Below are 21,582 nucleotides of genomic sequence, written 5' to 3'. Positions count from 1 at the left end.
ATCGGGAGCAATCTTCCTGCATCTAGCCTGTCCAACCCCTTAAGAGTTTTGTAAGTTTCTATAAGATCCCCTCTCAATCTCCTAAATTCTAGAGAGTATAAACCAAGTCTATCCAGTCTTTCTTCATAAGACAGTCCTGACATCCCAGGAATCAGTCTGGTGAACCTTCTCTGCACTCCCTCTATGGCAATAATGTCCTTCCTCAGATTTGGAGACCAAAACTGTACGCAATACTCCAGGTGTGGCCTCACCAAGACCCTGTACAACTGCAGTAGAACCTCCCTGCTCCTATACTCAAATCCTTTTGCTATGAAAGCTAACATACCATTCGCTTTCTTCACTGCCTGCTGCACCTGCATGCCCACTTTCAATGACTGGTGTACCATGACACCCAGGTCTCGCTGCATCTCCCCTTTTCCTAGTCGGCCACCATTTAGATAATAGTCTGCTTTCCTGTTTTTGCCACCAAAATGGATAACCTCACATTTATCCACATTATACTGCATCTGCCAAACATTTGCCCACTCACCCAGCCTATCCAAGTCACCTTGCAGTCTCCTAGCATCCTCCTCACAGCTAACACTGCCCCCCAGCTTAGTGTCATCCGCAAACTTGGAGATATTGCCTTCAATTCCCTCATCCAGATCATTAATATATATTGTAAATAGCTGGGGTCCCAGCACTGAGCCTTGCGGTACCCCACTAGTCACTGCCTGCCATTGTGAAAAGGACCCGTTTACTCCTACTCTTTGCTTCCTCTTTGCCAGCCAGTTCTCTATCCACATCAATACTGAACCTCCAATGCCGTGTGCTTTAAGTTTGTAAACTAATCTCTTATGTGGGACCTTGTCGAAAGCCTTCTGGAAGTCCAGATACACCACATCCACTTGTTCTCCCCTATCCAAGGTCTAAGCGGAAGCTCAGAGGGGATAGAGCCTTTTCTGTTGCTGCTCCGGCACTCTGGAACACCTTGCCGTTGCACATCAGACAGGCCCCCTCACTGTCCATCTTCAAATCCTCCCTAAAAACATATTTTTATTCTTTGGCTTTCGACACTGGCTGAGGCATTGCTCCTGTTTTTAGTGCTTTTAATGTCTTTTAATTTTTAGTGTGTTTTTTATAGTCCTTCGTTGTACGGATTTTAATGGTTTTTAATTGTTTGTAATAGCTTTTTGTTCATGATTTCTCATGTACAGCACTTTGTGGCAACTGTAGTTGTTTAAAGTGCTTTATAAATAAAGTTATTATTACTATTATTATTATTATCCACGCTACTAGTTACATCCTCGAAAAATTCTATAAGATTCGTCAGACATGATTTACCTTTTGTAAATCCATGCAGACTTTGTCCAATGATTTCACCACTTTCCAAATGTGCTGCTATCCCATCTTTAATAACTGACTCTAGCAGTTTCCCCACTACCGATGTTAGACTAACTGGTCTGTAATTCCCCGTTTTCTCTCTCCCTCCCTTCTTAAAAAGTGGGGTTACGTTTGCTACCCGCCAATCCTCAGGAACTACTCCAGAATCTAAAGAGTTTTGAAAGATTATTACTAATGCATCCACTATTTCTGGAGCTACTTCCTTAAGTACTCTGGGATGCAGCCTATCTGGCCCTGGGGATTTATCGGCCTTTAATCCATTTAATTTACCCAACACCACTTCCCGGCTAACCTGGATTTCACTCAATTCCTCCAACTCCTTTGACCCGCGGTCCCCTGCTATTTCCGGCAGATTATTTATGTCTTCCTTAGTGAAGACAGAACCAAAGTAGTTATTCAATTGGTCCGCCATATCCTTGTTCCCCATGATCAACTAACCTGTTTCTGACTGCAAGGGACCTACATTTGTTTTAACTAATCTCTTTCTTTTCACATATCTATAAAAACTTTTGCAGTCAGTTTTTGTGTTCCCTGACAGTTTTCTTTCATAATCTAATTTTCCTTTCCTAATTAAGCCCTTTGTCCTCCTCTGCTGATCTCTGAATTTCTCCCAGTCCTCCGGTATGCTGCTTTTTCTGGCTAATTTGTACGCATCATCCTTCGCTTTGATACTATCCCTGATTTCCCTTGTTATCCACGGATGCACTACCTTCCCTGATTTATTCTTTTGCCAAACTGGGATGAACAATTTTTGTAGTTCATCCATGCAGTCTTTAAATGTCTTCCATTGCATATCCACCGTCAACCCTTTTAGAATTAATTGCCAGTCAATCTTGGCCAATTCACGTCTCATACCCTCAAAGTTACCTTTCTTTAAGTTCAGAACCATTGTTTCTGAATTAACAATGTCACTCTCCATCCTAATGAAGAACTCAACCATATTATGGTCACTCTTGCCCAAGGGGGCACGTACAACAAGACTGCTAACTAACCCTTCCTCATTACTCAATACCCAGTCTAAAATAGCCTGCTCTCTCGTTGGTTCCTCTACATGTTGATTTAGATAACTATCCCGCATACATTCCAAAAAATCCTCTTCCTCAGCACCCCTGCCAATTTGATTCACCCAATCTATATGTAGATTGAAGTCACCCATTATAATGGTTTTGCCTTTGTCGCACGCATTTCTAAATTCCTGTTTGATACCATCTCCAACTTCACTACTACTGTTAGGTGGCCTGTACACAACACCCACCAGCGTTTTCTGCCCCTTAGTGTTTCGCAGCTCTACCCATACCGATTCCACATCCTGCAAACTAATGTCCTTCCTTTCCATTGCGTTAATCTCATCTCTAATCAGCAACGCTACCCCACCTCCTTTTCCTTTCTCTCTATCCCTCCTGAATATTGAATATCCCTGGATGTTCAGCTCCCAGCCTTGGTCACCCTGGAGCCATGTCTCCGTGATCCCAACTATATCATAGTCATTAATAGCTATCTGCACATTCAACTCATCCACCTTATTACGAATGCTCCTTGCATTGAGACACAAAGCCTTCAGGCTTGTTTTTACAACACTCTTACCCCTTATACAATTTTGTTGAAAAGTGGCCCTTTTTGATTTTTGCCCTGGATTTTCCGGCCTGCCACTTTTACTTTTCACTTTGCTACCTATTGCTTCTACCCTCATTTTACACCCCTCTGTCTCTACGCTCACACATTTAAGAAACCCTTTCCCTTTAACTCCATCCTCCACTAGCCCATTCGACACCCCACCCCCCTTATTCAGTTTAAAACCACCCATGTAGCAGTGGCAAACCTGCCTGCCAGAATGCTGGTCCCACACCTGTTAAGATGCAATCCGTCCCTTTTGTACAGTTCCCCCTTACCCCAAAACAGATCCCAGTGATCTAAGAATCTAAATCCCTGCCCCGTGCACCAGTTCCTCAGCCACACGTTCAGGTCCCGTATCTCCCTGTTCCTGCTCTCGCCAGCACGAGGAACTGGAAGCAAACCGGAGATAACAACCCTGGAGGTCCTACTTTTCAGCATTTTTCCGAGCTCTCTAAAGTCACGCTGCAGAATATTCATCCCCTTCTTTCCGACATCGTTTGTGCCGACATGCACTACCACTTCCGGATGTTCACCTTCGTCCTTGAGGATTTTCTGCACTCTGTCCGTGACATCCTGGATCCTGGCACCAGGAAGGCAGCACAGCATCCTCGCATCCCGTCTGTTGCCGCAGAAACCCCTGTCCGTACCTCTCACAATGGAGTCTCCCACTACAATGGCGTTGCCTGCCTTAGGCCTTTTTGGTTTTGGCTCAACAGCCCTATTCGCATCACAAGCCAGTCCGCCGCCCAGTGTAAACACCTCTTCTGTCCCGACAGCTTCTAAGTGGGTGAACCTGTTCACAAGAGGTACAACACCCGGGGATGTTGGCATTCCATGCTTCCCTCCCGTTCTCACTGTCTCCCACCTTCTCTCTTCCAGTTATCTCTAGTCTCCCTCTCCCATGACACAGTCTGAAGAAGAGTCTTGACCCGAAATGTCACCCATTCCTTCTCTCCAGAGATGCTGCCTGTCCAGGTGTGTTACTCCAGCATTTTGTCTACCTGCAATTACATAGAAATGAGTGGAGATCCAATTCTCTGAGCTTTATAAGTTTGGAAGGGATGAAGGTGTTGAATGTGAGCTGTACATGATCCTATTGCCCAAGTGGTCCTGTAGATCTGTTCATATGAAATTAAGTGTAGAAGTGTTACAGATAGGATATGGCTATCGCTGGCAGAACCAATAGTTAATGTCCACCTCAAAATGCCTGTGAGCTGTTGGTGAGCTGGCCTTTGAGTGATGAACATACTCTAGCAACATCAAGAGTTCTAGTATTTAAACCCAGTACAGGGACATATTTCCAGTCAGTTTGGTGAACAACTAACAGGGGAACTTAAGATAGTGACATTCTTATGCACTTATTTATTTCCTTGTCTGGAGTGACTTGATTAGAGACTTAGGAAGAACTCTCAAATTAGCTTTATAAAAAAGTCCAGTGGGTTTTGTCGAGGAAGGCAAAAGTGCATCAGTTGTGGATTTTGGATGTGAATAGGTTTTTTCCTTGGACAATTTTGAGCTGCTTTTGTTCTGTTGTTGTTCAAGGTGTTTTTATGCAACCAAGTGTTATAACGGAGGTGTTGTGTGCACTTGTGTTTCAGTTAACTTTCTGCCCAATTCTCCCGAGCAAATAGGACGCTAATGACTTTGTGATGGGTAATGTCAGGATTTTCACCAGTCTCATTATCGATGAAAACTTGTCATTGGCTGGTACTTGTATGAAACAAATAATGCTTGCCACTTATCAACCTATCACCCAGGTCTTGGTGAAAATAGACATTAAGCTTCATTTTCTTACGAGAATTTTGAACTGACAGCGGCCATTTTATCTTTCTGTCATTTCCAGATTTGTCTTTTTTTTTCATTTACAAAATGTACACTTATTTTTTATCTCAATCGTGGTCTGCAAAGAAACCTCCACCTATCCTACTGATAGTCACAGTCTATTACGTTGCCCCTTCTACTAAATACTTGTTCTTCAGTCAATGTATTTGCTAAGCAGGAAGCGCAGTCATGACATAGTGATAACAGGAAGAAGCAACAGAAACACAAAAGCAGTTTATTTCATTGGGGGGAAAAAAACTGAATGGGATGAAAGAGAAATAAGTTTTAAAGTCAAAACATCTATAATTGTTTCTATGGAGCTTTCGTACATCTGATATAATGGTAATTTATCACTACACATTTACCCCCTTCAGCAAAGCTCTTTTATAGCTGGAAATTACTAACGACAGCTACAACTTAAACATAGATAGCAAAATAACAGAATATTAACAACAGTGCTGCCTCATTCTAACATTGTTTTTGGAAAATTTCTGTGAATTGTTTAAATACAACTGCAGTGCTGAGCCTTTTCCCTTGCAATATCGATATCTATGTTAAGAGCCCAAGCTTTCCATAATTGTCCAGACAGCTGTTGAGTGGACTCTTATAGTGCAAATTTAGGTACTGACCATTTCTTTAACCATAAGTAAGTAAATTAATATTAAGCAATACAATTACTTCCTTAAATTCTGAAATAAAATGATTACTCCCTCCCTCTCTCCTCACATGCTGCCTGCATCATGCAATAATCAATCCATGGTACTATCAAGCTAACTACTGTATTGCAAAAATCCCAGGATTTTGTTTTTAAAGAGCGCCGACTGATGCAGGCCCTACCATGCCTGTAACTGAATCTATAAAAAAATCCTTTCATGATCCTTCAATGTGACAAAACTAATTCATTCTTTATATATTGTGTTTCATGTCTTAGAAATACCTCAAAACTTACATTGTTCATGAAATACAAACTCCATATCATAACTCAGATCATATTTATTAATTTTGCTTCATCATGTAAAAAGCATGCGATTATGAGTTAAATTTAGCTTTTAGATATTTTAATAGAAAGCACGACTCTATTGTTCCAAAGTAGAAACAGAAAAAGACAAACACAATGCTACTTCTGAAACATTAGAACTAATAGCAATATAAATTTCACTTCAGTCTTATCCTACATTTCTAGAAAGAAAACAAAATAGTTGAAAATTGAAACGTTATTGATTACCATTTCAATTCTGTAACTAGGGTACAAATTTAACTGTACACACCGCAAGCACTGACCACCAAGAAACAAGATTTATGGTGAGGAAATGCTAAATAATATACAATATGCATATATGCACTTAACAAAGGTGAATGATTGATTTTACATACAGGCTAAACAGGCCAATGTTAATCAAAAACTCCTGTCCAGTTTGCAAATAATGTCTGTCTTAGGGAAGCAGTATCAGGAGATCTACGTAGCAGTAGATTGTCCACAGAACGCTTATCCTGATACGAATTCTAGTATTGATACATCGACCTGAAATTTCTGTTAGATTGCACCTTTTGTGATTTGGCACTATTTAAATGCTAATGAGCATAACCAGTGGGGATGGGGGGGAAAGGGGGGGAAGATACTCTAACCTCAAATTCAACTATCTCAATTTTTTGTTAAAAAAAGTTTTAGAAATATATCCTGTCAAATGACCACTCACCATTCAGTAACCAACAATTGCACGGGCTTACTGACCTGTGGGAGAATCCTTCTAAAATAATCTAAAAACTGCTAATTTTACGACTGATTTTTGAGTTTCCAATCTAACAAGAAAGTAAATAATTATACTTAGAAACAGCAAAAATTGGAGTACAAAACAACTATTTGATCCTTCGAGCCGGCTCCAGCATTCATAACGATCATGGCTAATCAGAAACTAGATAAACATTCATCCTTTTTTGCAGTTGATCCATCTCAGCTCTAATAATGGAACTTTTTAAACTGTCACTTCACTTCCTCAGGAGTGACCAGAAAAAAGTGTACAAAAATGATTAGCATAGATATGGTAGAGCCTTTTTCACAGATGTGTAATTGTCAAATACAAGAGTGTAGAGTTTTACAGTAAGAGGGGAAAGTTTAAAGGGAGATTTAAGTGATACATTTTATTTTTATACTAGACCAAGTGGGACCCGTTGGGCCCCGTCCCACAACGCAGGGAGGTAGCGCGGCATCACACTGGAGGGATGGTCCCCGAACGCAATATTCCACCACTTACCCATAGCCCCCAACTGAGCAGGCGTGGCGTTGTGACATAACCACCCCCCACCAAACACTAACTACCCCACACACTAACCCCCCCCGCCCATACACTAACCCCCCCACACACATCACCCCCCCCCACACACATCAACCCCCCCCACACACATCAACCCCCCCCACACACATCAACCCCCCCACACACACTAACCCCCCGCCCACACACTAATCACCCCATCTCTGTTTCTCTCTGTCTCTCTATCTATCTCTCTGTCTGTCTCTCTCTCTCTCTCTCTGTCTTTTTCTCTCTCTCTCTCTCTCTCTCTCTCTCTCTCTCCCTCTATGTGTCTGTGTGTCTCTCTCTCTCTGTCTCTCTGTCTTTCTCTCTCTCTCTCTCTCTCTCTCTGTGTCTCTCTCTCTGTATCTGCTGATGCTGTTTCTCAAAGATTGGGCCACCAATGCCAGAGAGGGGCATCGCCATTGCTCCTGTTGTCGATGACGGCGCGTTCCCATGCGCGCCCAGTCGGACTGAGGAAGGCCGCGGGCAGCAGGTTGCCTGTAAGGGCAGCGACTGCGGCGCGCGTGGTGCTGCCGTTAGCGTTGGAAGTACGACGGAATAAAAAAAATCTCACACTCCCCTTCACCCTGGAAGCTGTGCTGTGGGGAGTGGGCTGTGGACTGTGGGGAGTGGCAGCTGAGATCCCATTGTGATGTGTGGAGGCGGGTGCGGTTGTGGGGGCAGGTTGTGGGGGTGGTGGCGGGGGGGTTGTGGGTGCGGAGGGGGTTGTGGGGGCGGGGGGGCTTTGTGGGGGGTGGGTGTGGGCGGCGGGGCGTGTGGTGGGGTGTGGGCGGGCGGTGTGTGTGGGTGTGGGGGGTGTGTGGGCAGGGGGGCTCATGGGGGGGGAGCGGTATGTGGGCGGGGGGTGGTTGTGTGGGGGGAGAGGGGTGTGTGGGCGGGGGGGAGTGAGCTCGGAGAAAAGACGGGGGAAGTGACATGGGGAGAGGGGGGCATCACGGGGGGGGGGGGGTTGGAGCCAGCGAGGGGGACCAGAGGGCTAGTGGCTGGAATTGGCGGTGCGATGGGGACGACAGCGGGCGCTGGTCGTTCTCCTCCGCCGGGATCAGAGTCTCTGCTTTCCGTTTGGCGACATCTCCGACTGGGCTGGGTCTCCCACACAGGGCTGGGCTAGGTCTGGTCTCCAACACTGGGGCTGGGCTGGGCTGCTTGGGGCAGGGCTGGGCTGCTTGGGGCAGGGCTGGGCTGCTTGGGGCAGGGCTGGGCTGCTTGGGGCAGGGCTGGGCTGCTTGGGACAGGGCTGGGCTGCTTGGGGCAGGGCTGGGATGCTTGGGACAGGGCTGGGCTGCTTGGGGCAGGGCTCGGATGCTTGGGGCAGGGCTCGGATGCTTGGGGCAGGGCTGGGATGCTTGGGACAGGGCTGGGATGCTTGGGGCAGGGCTCGGATGCTTGGGGCAGGGCTCGGATGCTTGGGGCAGGGCTGGGATGCTTGGGGCAGGGCTGGGATGTTTGGGGTCCCTCCGAAAGTCCGGTTGAAAACTTCCGCCGGCCATCCTCAGATCCAGTGAAGACGTGATGGTGCAGGAAGGGTCAGACTGTCCCAGACAGTGACAGGGGAAGAGACTAATCCCGCGCGGCGCTGACTGGAAGAAATCGATCTGCGCGCACCTAGTTGTTAAGATTGTTAAACCTTGCTAACTTTTACGACATTCAACCGATCGGAACGAAACTTGATAAACTTGGTAAAATTGAAAAGACTAGGCTTTGGACATTGGAGTTCAGAAGGATGAGGGGGTTCTTATAGAAACATATAAAATTATAAAAGGACTGGACAAGCTAGATGCAGGAAAAATGTTCCCAATGTTGGGCGAGTCCAGAACCTGGGGCCACAGTCTTAGAATAAAGGGGAGGTCATTTAAGACTGAGGTGAGAAAAAACTTTTTCACCCAGAGAGTAGTGAATTTATGGAATTCCCTGCCACAGAGGGCAGTGGAGGCCAAGTCACTGGATGGATTTAAGAGAGAGTTAGATAGAGCTCTAGGGGCTAGTGGAGTCAAGGGATATGGGGAGAAGGCAGGCACGGGTTATTGATAGGGGACGATCAGCCATGATCACAATGAATGGCGGTGCTAGCTCAAAGGGCCGAATGGCCTCCTCCTGCACCTGGTTTCTATCTTTCTATGTAACTCTCAGCACAGAACAGTGAGAGAACTGGCGAAATATCATAGTGCAACCGCGAACCGTTTTTGCGCAAATAGAAAGACCGCCAAACCAGAAGATAACAAGATGAGAGTTTTAGTTATGTATAGATAAATAGATACTAGACCAAGTGAGTCCCATTGGGCTCTGTCCCCCAACTCAGGAGGGAGGGGGTGCGGTGTCACACGGGAGGGCTGGTCCCCGAATGCGATGTCGACGCTCATACACGCTATGGGACAGGCGCCGCACGCAATAATCCACTAATCACCCATAGCCCCCATCTGCGCAGGCACAGCTCATTTCCCCTCATCCCCCAACACACCCTCACACTCTTCTTCACCCTCTCTCTTCCCTCCATTCCTCCACTCCCTCTCCCCCCTTCCCCCTTCCCTCAGTCACTCCCTCCCACCCTCCATAACCCCCTGACCCGTTGGGCCCCGTTTCCCCAATGCAATATTCCACCACTCACCCGTTCCCCCAACGCAATCCATCCCACGTGGGGGAGGGGGGGGGGGCAGTTGGCGCTTCCCGAAGCCAATGAATGGACTCGACTTTTGGGTCGGCGTCGGTGCTCCCTTGAGCCAATCAATCCTTCCTACGTGAGGGGGGGGGCAGAAATCTAACTCTCCTTACTCCCCTTGAAGCTGCTGATCCCATTGTCTCTCTGATACCTCTCCCTCCCTCCCTCCCTCTCCTTTTCCCTACCCTCCTCTCTCTCCCTCCCTCCCTCCCTCCATTCCTTTCTCCATCCCTCACCCTCCCTCCCTCTCTCTCCCTCCCTCTCTCCCCCCTCCCCCTTACCACCCTCCCTCTCTCCTCCTTCCTTTTTTTCTCCCTCCCTCTCTTATATCCTTCCTCCCTCTCTCCCTCCCTCCTTCTCCCTTTCTCCCTCTCCACCATTCCCTCTCTCCACCCCTTCTTCTTTCCCCCTTGAGCCCACCCACCGTTCTGTAAAATCAAGGCCAATCCAAATGTAACTGCAATCCCACTGGTAACCTTCCACCACTAGGCTTATCCAGAATTCAACCACCGCCTGAAAAATAATCAAAGGCTCAACTACCACTGAGAAAGAGAATTCCAAAAACTCATTGTTATACGAGCATTTTCCTGAACAATTTGTGACCCATAGCGCTGTGGCCATCGCGCTATGTTTAAACCCCATAGCGCTCCAACTGGTAGAGCTATTTTTAGAATCCATAGCGTTGTAGCCGACAGCTCTTCGTTTAAATTCCCACGCGTTAAACTGACAGCGCTCTGTTTAAACCTGGAGTGGGACAGGCAGCCTGGAGAGAAGGAATGGGTGACGTTTCTGGTCGAGACCCTTCTTCAGATTGAACTGAAGTCCGTATTCAAAATCCGTATTTAACAACACAAAACCATACATCCGTATTCTAATCGCATTTCCGTACAATATACGGAAAATCCGTACTACTTGGCAGCTCTGGAATCCCCAGGCAGTTATTATTTTCAAAGATGGCTTTTATAAAACTTTAAATATCAATAATTTGTAAAATATAACATCAAATGTGAAGAAACTTGATACTAACGACCACAGAAAAAAATTGAGTAAGATTCTACAAAAAGTTTTACGCTACCGTTTTGGAGTTGTTCCTTGATCTCACAGAGACAGACAGATAGACAAACAAGACAAGACTTTTAATAGAATATACTAGACCAAGTGGGACCCGTTTGGTCCCGTCCCCTTAACGCACAGTTGCGGGGGGGGGGAGGGTGTGTGGCCTACGGTCTCACACACACACACTAACCACCCCACACACACATTAACTACCACCCCCACACACACACAAACTAACCACCCCCTTGATATTATATTAATATTATTAATTGGCTCCTTTTACCCCCATCCCTGCCCTAGCCCCCAACTCGCAGGCGCGTCTAGAGAGGGATGGGGGGGGGGGTACAGAGTGAGGGCAGAGAGGGGGCAGAGACAGAGAGGGGCAGTAACAGAGAGAGGGGGGGGAGAGAAGGGGGGGGGGAGGGCATAGAGGAGGGAGAGAGAGGTGGGGGAGAGGAGGATGAGAGAGATGGGGGGGAGAGAGAGGTTGGGGAGAGAGGGGAAGGGAGAGGGGGGGGAGAGAGAGGGGGGGGAGAGAGAGGGGGGGAGAGAGGGGGGGGAGAGAGGGGGGGGAGAGAGGCGGGGAGAGAGGCGGGGAGAGAGAGGCGGGGAGAGAGAGGGGGAGAGAGAGGCGGAGAGAGAGAGATGGAGAGAGAGAGAGGGGGAGAGAGGGAGGGAGAGAGAGGGGGAGAGAGAGAGGGGGAGAGAGAGAGTGGGGAGTTAGGGGGGGAGAGAGAGAAGGGGGGAGAGAGAGGGGGAGAGAGAGAGGGGGGGAGAGAGGGGGGGGGAGAGGGGGGGGGAGAGGGGGGGGGGGGGGGGGGAGAGAGATGGGGGGGGAGAGAGATGGGGGGAGAGAGAGATGGGGGGAGAGAGAGATGGGGGGGAGAGAGATGGGGGGGAGAGAGATGGGGGGGAGAGAGATGGGGGGGAGAGAGATGGGGGGGAGAGAGAGGGAGGGAGACCCGGGCCGAGCCGAGGGGGAGAGAGAGGGAAGGGGTGGGGGAGGCCCGGGCCGAGGAGGATAGAGGTGAGGAGAGAGAGAGAGCGGGGGGGGGGGACAGAGAGAGGCTGTGAGAGGGGGGAGAGAGGGGAGGAGGCGGGGAGGGAGGGAGAGGGGGGAGGCCCAGGCCAAGCCGAGGGGAAGAGAGGGTGGGGGGGGGGGCCCAGGCCGGGACGAGGGGGAGAGAGGGGAGGAAAGGGGGGGGGGAAAGAGAGAGAGGAGGGGGAGAGTACACATCTCCCGCCGGGCCAACCGACACTGCTGCAGTCTCAATGCCTCTTTGATGGCCACGTAAAACCCCAGCCGGCTCGACGCGGGTAGAAGCCCGGGTCAGAAAAAGCGGAACGTTAATTTAAATGCGGCCCTCCCCGACGTCACTTGAAGATCGTGGAATATTCTGTGTGAAACGGGCATCGACCCGAGCCATCGTGGCCGTCCACCTCACTGTGACGTCATCAGTTGAAGCTTAAAAGGCAGTTTTGTCTTTTTTTTAAAAACTTTAATCACCAATAAGTTGTGAAATATAGCATCAAATCTTAAGTGAAGCTGATCTCTGCTTAGAGTGCGAAAACGTGTAAATATTTACCACGTAGCATTTTGATGAAAATATAAAAACACACACATATACACACACACACACACACACACACAAGACGAGAGTTTTAAAGTTATAGAGATGATTGGACTGGATAACATGCAAAACAAAGTTTTTCACAGTATCTTAGTACACGTGACAATAATAATAAACTAAACTTTGCTTCCAGAACCACAGCAATTGTTATGGATACGTTTCCAAGGCAACCTAAGCAATCAGAATAGAGAACAGCGTCACATTAATATTCAAATATGGTATGATCATGTTTCTAACCCAGGATAAACCATACGAAAATTATTGCCATACAGTGACGCAGTTGGTAGAGTTGCTGCTTCGTAGCGCCAGGGACCCGAGTTCAATCCTGACCTCTGGTGTTGTGTGTGGAGTTTGCATTTCTTGCATGTTTCCTCCCAATCCTTTGGTTTCTTCCCACATACCAAAGTCATGTGTGTGTTTTTTTAGGTTAATTGGCCTCTGTAAATTGCCCCTGTGTAGGGAGTGGATACAAAAGTGGGATAACATAGATGGTCAGTGTGGATTGGGCAGGCCATAGAGCCTGTTTCCACATAGAACTAGTGTGAATGAGTGATCAATGGTCAGTATGGACTTGGTGGGTTGAAGAGTCAGTTTCCATGCAGTATCTCTAAACTAAATTCTTACTGTATCTGAGTTTGCAGCCTACCACAGGGCCAGCAGATCTAAAGAAAAGACCTGAAATATTTCTCAAAGTTGGGGCAGGAAGCAGATCAAAAGCATGTTGACTAAGCACGTGTGGCATTCGAGGACCAACGAGAAGTTTTCCGAATAATATAAAAATACTTGTTATGGCTGTGTTTCCATAGTACTTAATACAGAATGTATGCACATTAATATTCAACGTAAGATCATGTTTCCTTCCTGCCCACGGTGCATATTTTGTTTGTCAGACATAGACCTTGTGATTGTACATGTATCAGTAACCAGCCCATCCGCATATGCATCTGGATTCTAACACTAGAGCCTGTGATAACTGTAGCAGTACTTCACAACTGTTCCTCTCAATGCAGTTAAATGCAGGCTCAGTTCCAGGTATTCAGGACAAGCAAAACAAAAAGGCAAATTATGGCTGCATTAACTTACCAAAGGGCAGATCCTTTTGGAAAAAACTCTTATCGTAAATATAAAACGAGAGATACTGGAAACTTCTGGGGATTTCAAAGTAAAAGTCTTCACCATAAAAGGGGCTGCAAGGAAAACAAAATTTGCCACAGTGTTAATAAATTCTGGCAAGATGGTAACATTGTAATTGCAATGTCCATAATATTCAATTTTTTTTATCCATTCTCTTTCCAGAAGTAAAAGGTATCCACAAAACCTGAATGAAATACTATTAAAAATTCTGAACTACATGGTCACATTTCCATAGAAGTGAAATAACATCTGGGAATGATCTGATGGAATAGTCTTAGAACCTAGAACAATAGACAGTACATAAGACAGACAAGAGTACTACGGGAAGAGAGGAAGGAATGGTGGATTAAATTACACTATTTCAAGGCGACAGGCTTGACAAGCAAGGTGGATGAATTTGGGGTTAGGGTTGGTATGAGGGAGTTGGATATTATTGCCATTACAGAAACATGGCTAAGGAATAGCTTAATGGCCTGTCCCACTTGGGCGTCATTTGCGCGTCATTTACGTGACATCCTAAAAATTGGTTGGTGCGTCGTGACACGTGGTAAGGCGCGGTGACGTATGCAGTGACTCGCTGTAACACGCGGCGCCCCAGGATTTTGGAATGCTCAAAATCCCCGCGTGCCACCTGCGTGACGTATCCCTTGCGCACGCTGACGTATTAATGGCTTACGCTGACGTACTGACGCCGTACGTGTAGCGCGTGGTGACGCATGGTTACGCACGGTGACGCACGAACATTGCCTATGCTAATTTATTATGCATCACCGTGCATCAATGTCCGTAACCATGCGCCGCCCGTAAGCCGTCGGTGCGCCATTTGCACCACGTGACCACCCGGGTATAAAGCGCGTGTAGTTTTGAAAATTTTTCACTGGAAAAATCCTTGCCGTGGAGATCGGACTAAGTACGAACGACATCGCAAATGGCTCCCAAAAGAAGTAGGGTCCTCAAGAGCACTTGGCGCGCGACTGTCGTACTGCTAGACGATTTTCGCGCCACTGTCGCACGTCAATCACTACCGGCCTGTCGTGTAAATTACGCCCAAGTGGGATGTTCTGGGATACAGTTCTGGGATATTTGGTAAGGTTTTGCATGGTAGACTGCTCTGGAAGATTAGATCTTATGGGATCCAGGGTGAGCTAGCTAATTGGATACATAATTGGCATGATGATTGGAGGCAAAGGATGATGGTGAAATTATATTTTGCAGACTGGAGGCATGTGACTTGTGGTATGCTTCAGGAAATGGTGCTGGGCCAACTGCTGTTTGCCATCAATATCAACAATTTGCTTGATAATGTGCAAGGCAAGTTGGGTAAAACTGCAGATGATCGCCAAAGTAGATGGTGTAGTAGGTAGTGTAGGTTATCGAGAATTGTAGCCGGTTCAAGATTACCTGGGTAAGTGGGCAAAGAAATTGCAGATGGAGTTTAATTCAGATAAGCATGAGGTGTTGCAATTTGGGACGTCAAATCAGGGTAGGATTTTTACAATGAATGAAAACGCCCTGCAGAGTGCTATAGAACAAGAGGAGCCAGAGGATTCAACATATATCTCTAGAAGTGGCATCACAGGTGAATAGGGCGGCAAAGGTGGTTTTCCGGCATGCTGGGTTTTATCAGTAAGGCCATCAAGTATAAATGCTACGTGACAGTATGTTGCAGATTTACAAGTCATTGGTGAAGTTGCACTTGAGCTATTGTGTTCAGTTTTGGTCACCCTGCTAAAGTTGCTATTACGCCCGAAAAAGTGCATAAACATTTATGAGGATATTGCCAGGACTTGAGAAACTAAGTTATAGGGAGAGGTTGGGCAGACTGGGACTTTATTCCTTGGAACATATGAGACTGGTGATAATAAGATGCATATGATTATAAGATGCACCTCTATAAGGTGCATAAAATCATGAGGGGAACACATAGGGTGAATTCAGAGTCTTTTTCTTAGGGTTGAGGATCACGTTCTAGAGGTCAAAGGTTTAAGATGAGAAGAGAAAGATGCAACAGGAGCCTGAAAAACAGCTTTTTCGCACATTGGTATATGCGAGAGGAAGTGGTTGAGGCAGATACTATAACAGCATTTATAAAACATTTGGACATGTACATGATATGTTTAGAAGGATGAGTGAACTCTGGGCAAATGGATGGGCAGAGATAAGCATTATCAGATGGTCAGCATAGATGGGCATCTTGGTAGGCATGGATGAGTTGGGCGAAGGACCTGTTCCCATGCATTATATCCCTATGACTCTAAAAGCACAATTGCACCAAACCAACCAACTTAAAAAAACACAAAATGTCTCGGGTTCAAATGTAGCCAATGATCCTACAATAAATAGAATATATTTTGCAAGAACAGATCTAACAAACAAAAAGCACAGAGGATCCACACCAGTCCCTCCTCATAACTGATATTTCAATTATTATGTTCAAATGATTGAACACTATCCTTGAAATAACTATTGATCCAAATATGAACAGTACTATTAACCTGCAAGGTTACAAGTGAACAGCAATTAGGTTTACGGCAAAACCACACACTCTTAAGGAGCCAAAAAAATTAAATCAAACAAATTCAATATAAAACCAGTTACTATAGATCCTATGTTCATTACTCAATTCAGGGAAAAGCTACCACCAAATAACAGCTTACAATTTTGTTATTTTCCTATTTACATTCCAATACTTCTCCCTTCCCCCCCCTTTACACTCCTTTCTTTTCAGTGCCCCATTGGATTTGCACCCATTTCTCCCCTTTCCCCATCCACTTCAACCTATATCCCTTCCTCTGGCGTCACAATTTGTACCTCTTCTATCCTTATCTCACATTGTCTTATTATCTCCGGCCTATCCAACCAGCTGCCTATTAAAACCCCCCTCACCAGTATCCATCTATCACTTGCCAGGCTTTTGCCTAGGTCCACCTCTCTTCCCGCTTTCGCCCCTCTCCCCACTAAAAATCAGTCTGAAAGAGGGTTCCAACCTAAAACATCACCTATCCATATTCTCCAGAGATGCTGCCTGACCCAATGGGTTATACCAGCACTTTGTGTCTTTGTTTGTAAATCGGCACCAGTGGTTCCTCGTGTCGCCAGAAAGAAAATTGGTTTAGCTTACTGTCCTGAACTTAACTAGGCCTGACAGAAACTGATAGCTGTCAAACACATGTCAGAAGTTCAAATATAGTAAGCAAGCTGAACCTGAACTGCACTTAGTCACAGGAAGGATCTGGGCAAGTTTCTCATCATTCCAGCACAAATTCTCCCAGGCCATTTTGCACTGTCAGCAACCACCGGAATTTACTTAGTAAGGCCTTTTTAATAAAATAGCTTTTTGCTGCTTCTAGGTCTAGCATTGTAATTAGAAGCAATTGGCATTAATACATGTCTATTCCAAAACAAAAACAGAATTAAATGCAACAAAAAAAATTACAGATTTAAAACTTGAAAACAGAAGAATAAAAATATAGTGAAATGCACGGCATTAGACTACTATCAAAATATTTGGAAAAACCCATCAACCTCAGGCAGATATTAAAATTTTCCCCATTAATCCCCAAATTGAATATCATATGCTTGTCATTCAACTGGGCTGTAAACAGACAAGGGGTTTGGCAACATTACATTGGAAAACATAACTGGAACTGAAAGGAAAAATGCAGAAGTTAATTTACCACCTGCTCCTCCACATCTGTTGCTTTGGTTAGGAATGAAAGATTGCCTATTCTATCATGTATTTATTTATCATGTTTTAGGTTGGAACCCTCTTTCAGACTGATTGTAGTTGGGAGTGGTGCGAAAGCGGGAAGAGAGGTGGACCTAGGCAAAAGCCTGGCAAGTGATAGATGGATACTGGTGAGGGGGGTTTTAATAGGCAGTTGGTTGGATAGGCCGGAGATAATAAGACAATGTGAGATATGTCTACGCTCAAGGAGTCATGTAGAACCACATGCAGGGTTTTAAAAAATACAAAGTGTATACTAAATGTGTTTTGATTATGATATGCACAAGCTTCTAATAAAAATATTATTAAAATACAAAGTGCTCAGTGGGTCAGGCAGCATCTCCGGAGAGCAAGTGCTTTAAGATCCGGACCCAACTCCAGGAATTTTAATATCACAGAAGTTTTGAAATTCTACAAACCTGATAATATGTAAGAATATGGGTACTTTGGGAAATAGCTGACAGTGCCTGTGAACAAGGTCAAGCTGGCGGAGGTGACAAAACACCAGGTGCAAGAGGTCCCTGTGGCCTAGTTGGTGCCATTAAGTCTAGGTTTCTACAAGAGACTCCAGGTGATTTCTGTTCTTGCGGCTTCCCTGATGCCATTAAGTCTAGGTTCTGTTGAACAGAAGCTGAACCTAAGCCTGTGATTGGATAGATTATCTGTTTACACTTAGTATCTAGGTGCTAAAAGGTTTTTGTATACATTGTTTGTAAATTAACAGAGTAAGTGCTTTTAATGTGTTTTCTTATCTGTAAGAAGTGATTGGCTTGTAGAGATGGCTTCCCCCATCGTACTTAGTGTCCCCGCCTACGTTTAGGGGTATAAAAGTGTACGTAATTTGTCAGCAATGACTGATTCATCGTCGGATTAGCGGAGCGGGGAAAACCGATGCAGTAAAAACTACTCACACCGGGGCGCCTTTATCTCCTCCCGCGATCCGAGACGACTCAGCTCCTTGGCCGCAGACTCACGTCGGCAATCCTTTGAGATTCCGGACGAGCCCCCAAATGTGAATGCCCGAATCTAATCTTACCCCTTGTCTGGTTCAGTAAAAGAAACTGAGTAGAACACTGAAGTCCAAACCCTTCTTTATTTGTATACACTGCAGGGATGGTCTCGGATCCACTCATGCGAGCTGTACTCACTCTATACCCATGACTGCGTAGCGAACCACAGTGCGAACTCCATCATCAAGTTCGCTGATGACACCACTATTGTGGGGCGTATCACTGATGGGGATGAGTCAGAGTACAGAAGAGAGATCGAGCAACTGTCCATATGGTGCCAGCGCAATAACCTGGCCCTCAACACCAGCAAAACCAAGGAACTGATTGTGGACTTTGGAAGGAGTAGGAGGGGGACCCACAGCCCCATTTATATCAACGGGTCGATGGTTGAAAGGGTCAAGAGCTTCAAATTCCTGGGCGTGCACATCTCTGAAGATCTTTCCTGGTCCGAGAACACTAATGCAATCATCAAAAAAGCACATCAGCGCCTCTACTTTCTGAGAAGATTACGGAGAGTCGGATTGTCAAGGAAGACTCTCTCTAACTTCTACAGGTGCACAGTCGAGAGCATGCTGACCGGTTGCATCGTGGCTTGGTTCGGCAATTTGAGCGCCCTGGAGAGGAAAAGACTACAAAAAGTAGTAAACACTGCCCAGTCCATCATCGGCTCTGACCTTCCTTCCATTGAGGGGATTTATCGCAGTCGCTGCCTCAAAAAGGCTGGCAGTATCATCAAAGACCCACACCATCCTGGCCACACACTCATCTCCCTGCTACCTTCAGGTAGAAGGTACAGGAGCCTGAAGACTGCAACAACCAGGTTCAGGAATAGTTACTTCCCCTCAGCCATCAGGCTATTAAACCTGGCTCGGACAAAACTCTGATTATTACCAACCACTTTCTGTTATTTGCACTATCAGTTTATTTATTCATGTGTGTATATATTTATATCATGGTATATGGACACATTTATCTGTTTTGTAGTAAATGCCTACTATTTTCTGTGTGCTTAAGCAAAGCAAGAATTTCATTGTCCTATACAGGGACACATGACAATAAACTTACTTGAACTTGAACTTGCGTGGGGTCCCAACGAGATGAATACGGTTAGTAGTCTGGAGAACACTGATTTGATTGGATAGGGTACCGGTGTACTGTTTAAGTCCCTGTAGGGTTAAAGTCCCCACCGAGGAAGGGTTAGAGTCCCTGTTGGGTTAGAGTCCCCACCCCGTAAGGTTCCCTGGAGGGGTTCAAGTCCCCGTTCGGTATTGGGGTACCGATTGGCAGGGTACTTTCAAAGATAATACTGGGATGGTACAGTACTAAGCGAAGTAAGTCTGATGCTCAAGAAGGAACTGCAGATGCTGGAAAATTGAAGGTACACAAAAAAGCTAGATCAGTTTCTCCAGCTTTTTTGTGTACCTAAGTACTGATGCTCATCGCTGAGTTGAGATTGGCAGAGACACTTTAAAAATCAGTGCTGGGAGCCAGCATTAAGAGGGAGTAAGTGCTGAAGACCAGTACCTTGCAGAGAAGTGGGGTTAGAGTTAATCCTCTGGGCTATAGTTCCAGCTTGCGAAGGGTTCGAGTCCCTGGTGGTACTGGGATCAGTGCTAAGGTAAATTGGCATTATTACTGTAAAAATGAGTACTGAGGCTTGATATAAAGATGCGTCTGTAATATTCTTGGATTGTGATCCAAATTTTGATTCTAAGTTTTGTTAAGTTGGAAGTATTCATATTGAATGCTTTTGCTGAATACTGTGTAATTACTTCTGTATTATAGTTGTCTGTTTTGCTTAAGCGCTTATGTTGTGTAATTTAAGATTGTGTAATTTATTCTTGTATGGTGTGATTGCTGAATGTTCATATATATTATAGTTTGCTTCTGTATTATAGTAGCTAGTTGTATTTGCTCTTGCATAAGTGTCATTTTGTCCTTGTGTTATAATCTTATAAGCTTTTGTTTAAATACTGTGTGAGTTTATAGTTTTGCTGCTACATTGTGATTGCTTTTAAGATGGAAGCTGCTGTTTTGATCTGATTTTAAACGTTTTGTGAACTGTGTATGAGTTGTTGAATTGGGCCCAGAGTGTGTGATAAGAGTGTTTGAATACCGTATATTGTGTGTGTGCAGATCGATTCTGTATGTGAATTGTAAGTCACGATGGGTAATAATCTTGATACCGCTGCTAATCCTAAAAGTCCATTGCAAAAAGTGTGTGCTAGATATCCCAATGAGGCGGAACAATTGAAGCTTTTGTCTGGAATGTTGAATAAAAAGTTAGGGTGTGAATTGTGGCCCGAGGGAGGAGTTGGAACCCTAGAGGGCATGAAGTATAAAAGAGAAAATAATATGGACTTACAATACAAATGTTGTCCTTCAAGAGCTTATTGGGTTATGGAGACAGTATTATCAAGAATTAAGAGATGAAAAAGAGGCTGAGATGCTGGCTAATCGGCAAGAGACAGCTTTGAAATTAGGAATACATCTCTCAGACCCAGCTGGAGTGATTAAGTCTATTGATGAATTAAAACGAGATTGCACCGGTGCTTATAGGGAATATAAAAACCGGGAATCAACATGGACCCCTGAAGGGTTACATGAGAAAGGGAAAGAAAGACTATGTGATCCAATGGTTGGCTTTGTCTTGGAAGAGGGAGATGATGATGATTGTTTCAAAGACTGGGATAGTGTTCGTATGAGGGCTAGATTACAGCTCCCACCATATTCAGATGTTGTCCCGGAAGCACCCCCTGAATCAGATCCAGCTCCAAATTCTGTGAGCCCGACAGCCCCAGAGTTTGCCGACATCCCGGTTGCACTCAATACCAGAAGTAAAACAAAGGGAAATATACCCATCCCACCAGTAGTTCCGAATCCACCCCCTAAACCAAGAAGAATAAAACGCCGAAAGCACGGAGCCAGTCCTTGGAGAATTATCGCCTTCCCCCTAGAACTGAATACGAAGATTCTGAAAGTGATTCGGACCCCGGTGACAATGACACTGAGCCAGCGGCAGAGACAGACAAGATAGTTGAACGACGATCCGCTCGCCGCCAATTCCCGGTTAGAGAAATGCCAAACCCCGCATTCAATCCAGCTAATACAATTGGCGCCGGTAATAACCAAACGATAGATGTATATTTTCCGTGGAAACCGAATGAAAAGATGGCCGCACTGATAGGAAAAAGTCCCCCGCTTCGTTCGTAGATTATTTCCGAACTACCATACGAAT

The 21,582-nt window shown here is 45.5% G+C and overlaps 1 protein-coding gene across 2 annotated transcripts in view; it reads right to left on the bottom strand.

Moving 5' to 3' along the window:
• rasa2 (RAS p21 protein activator 2) overlaps positions 1 to 21,582 on the bottom strand; it is a 169,446-nt gene that overhangs the window by 95,937 nt on the left and 51,927 nt on the right. For both annotated transcript variants that reach the window (XM_033031950.1, XM_033031949.1), the window contains exon 3: positions 13,557 to 13,660. In XM_033031950.1, the coding sequence (XP_032887841.1) occupies positions 13,557 to 13,660 (104 nt within the window). The remainder of the gene's footprint in view (positions 1 to 13,556; positions 13,661 to 21,582) is intronic.

Source organism: Amblyraja radiata, chromosome 13 (assembly GCF_010909765.2).
Source record: "Amblyraja radiata isolate CabotCenter1 chromosome 13, sAmbRad1.1.pri, whole genome shotgun sequence".
NCBI lineage: Eukaryota > Metazoa > Chordata > Chondrichthyes > Rajiformes > Rajidae > Amblyraja > Amblyraja radiata.
The sequence above is the reverse complement of the archived record's forward strand: the minus strand, read 5'-3'. Positions and strand labels throughout refer to the sequence as shown.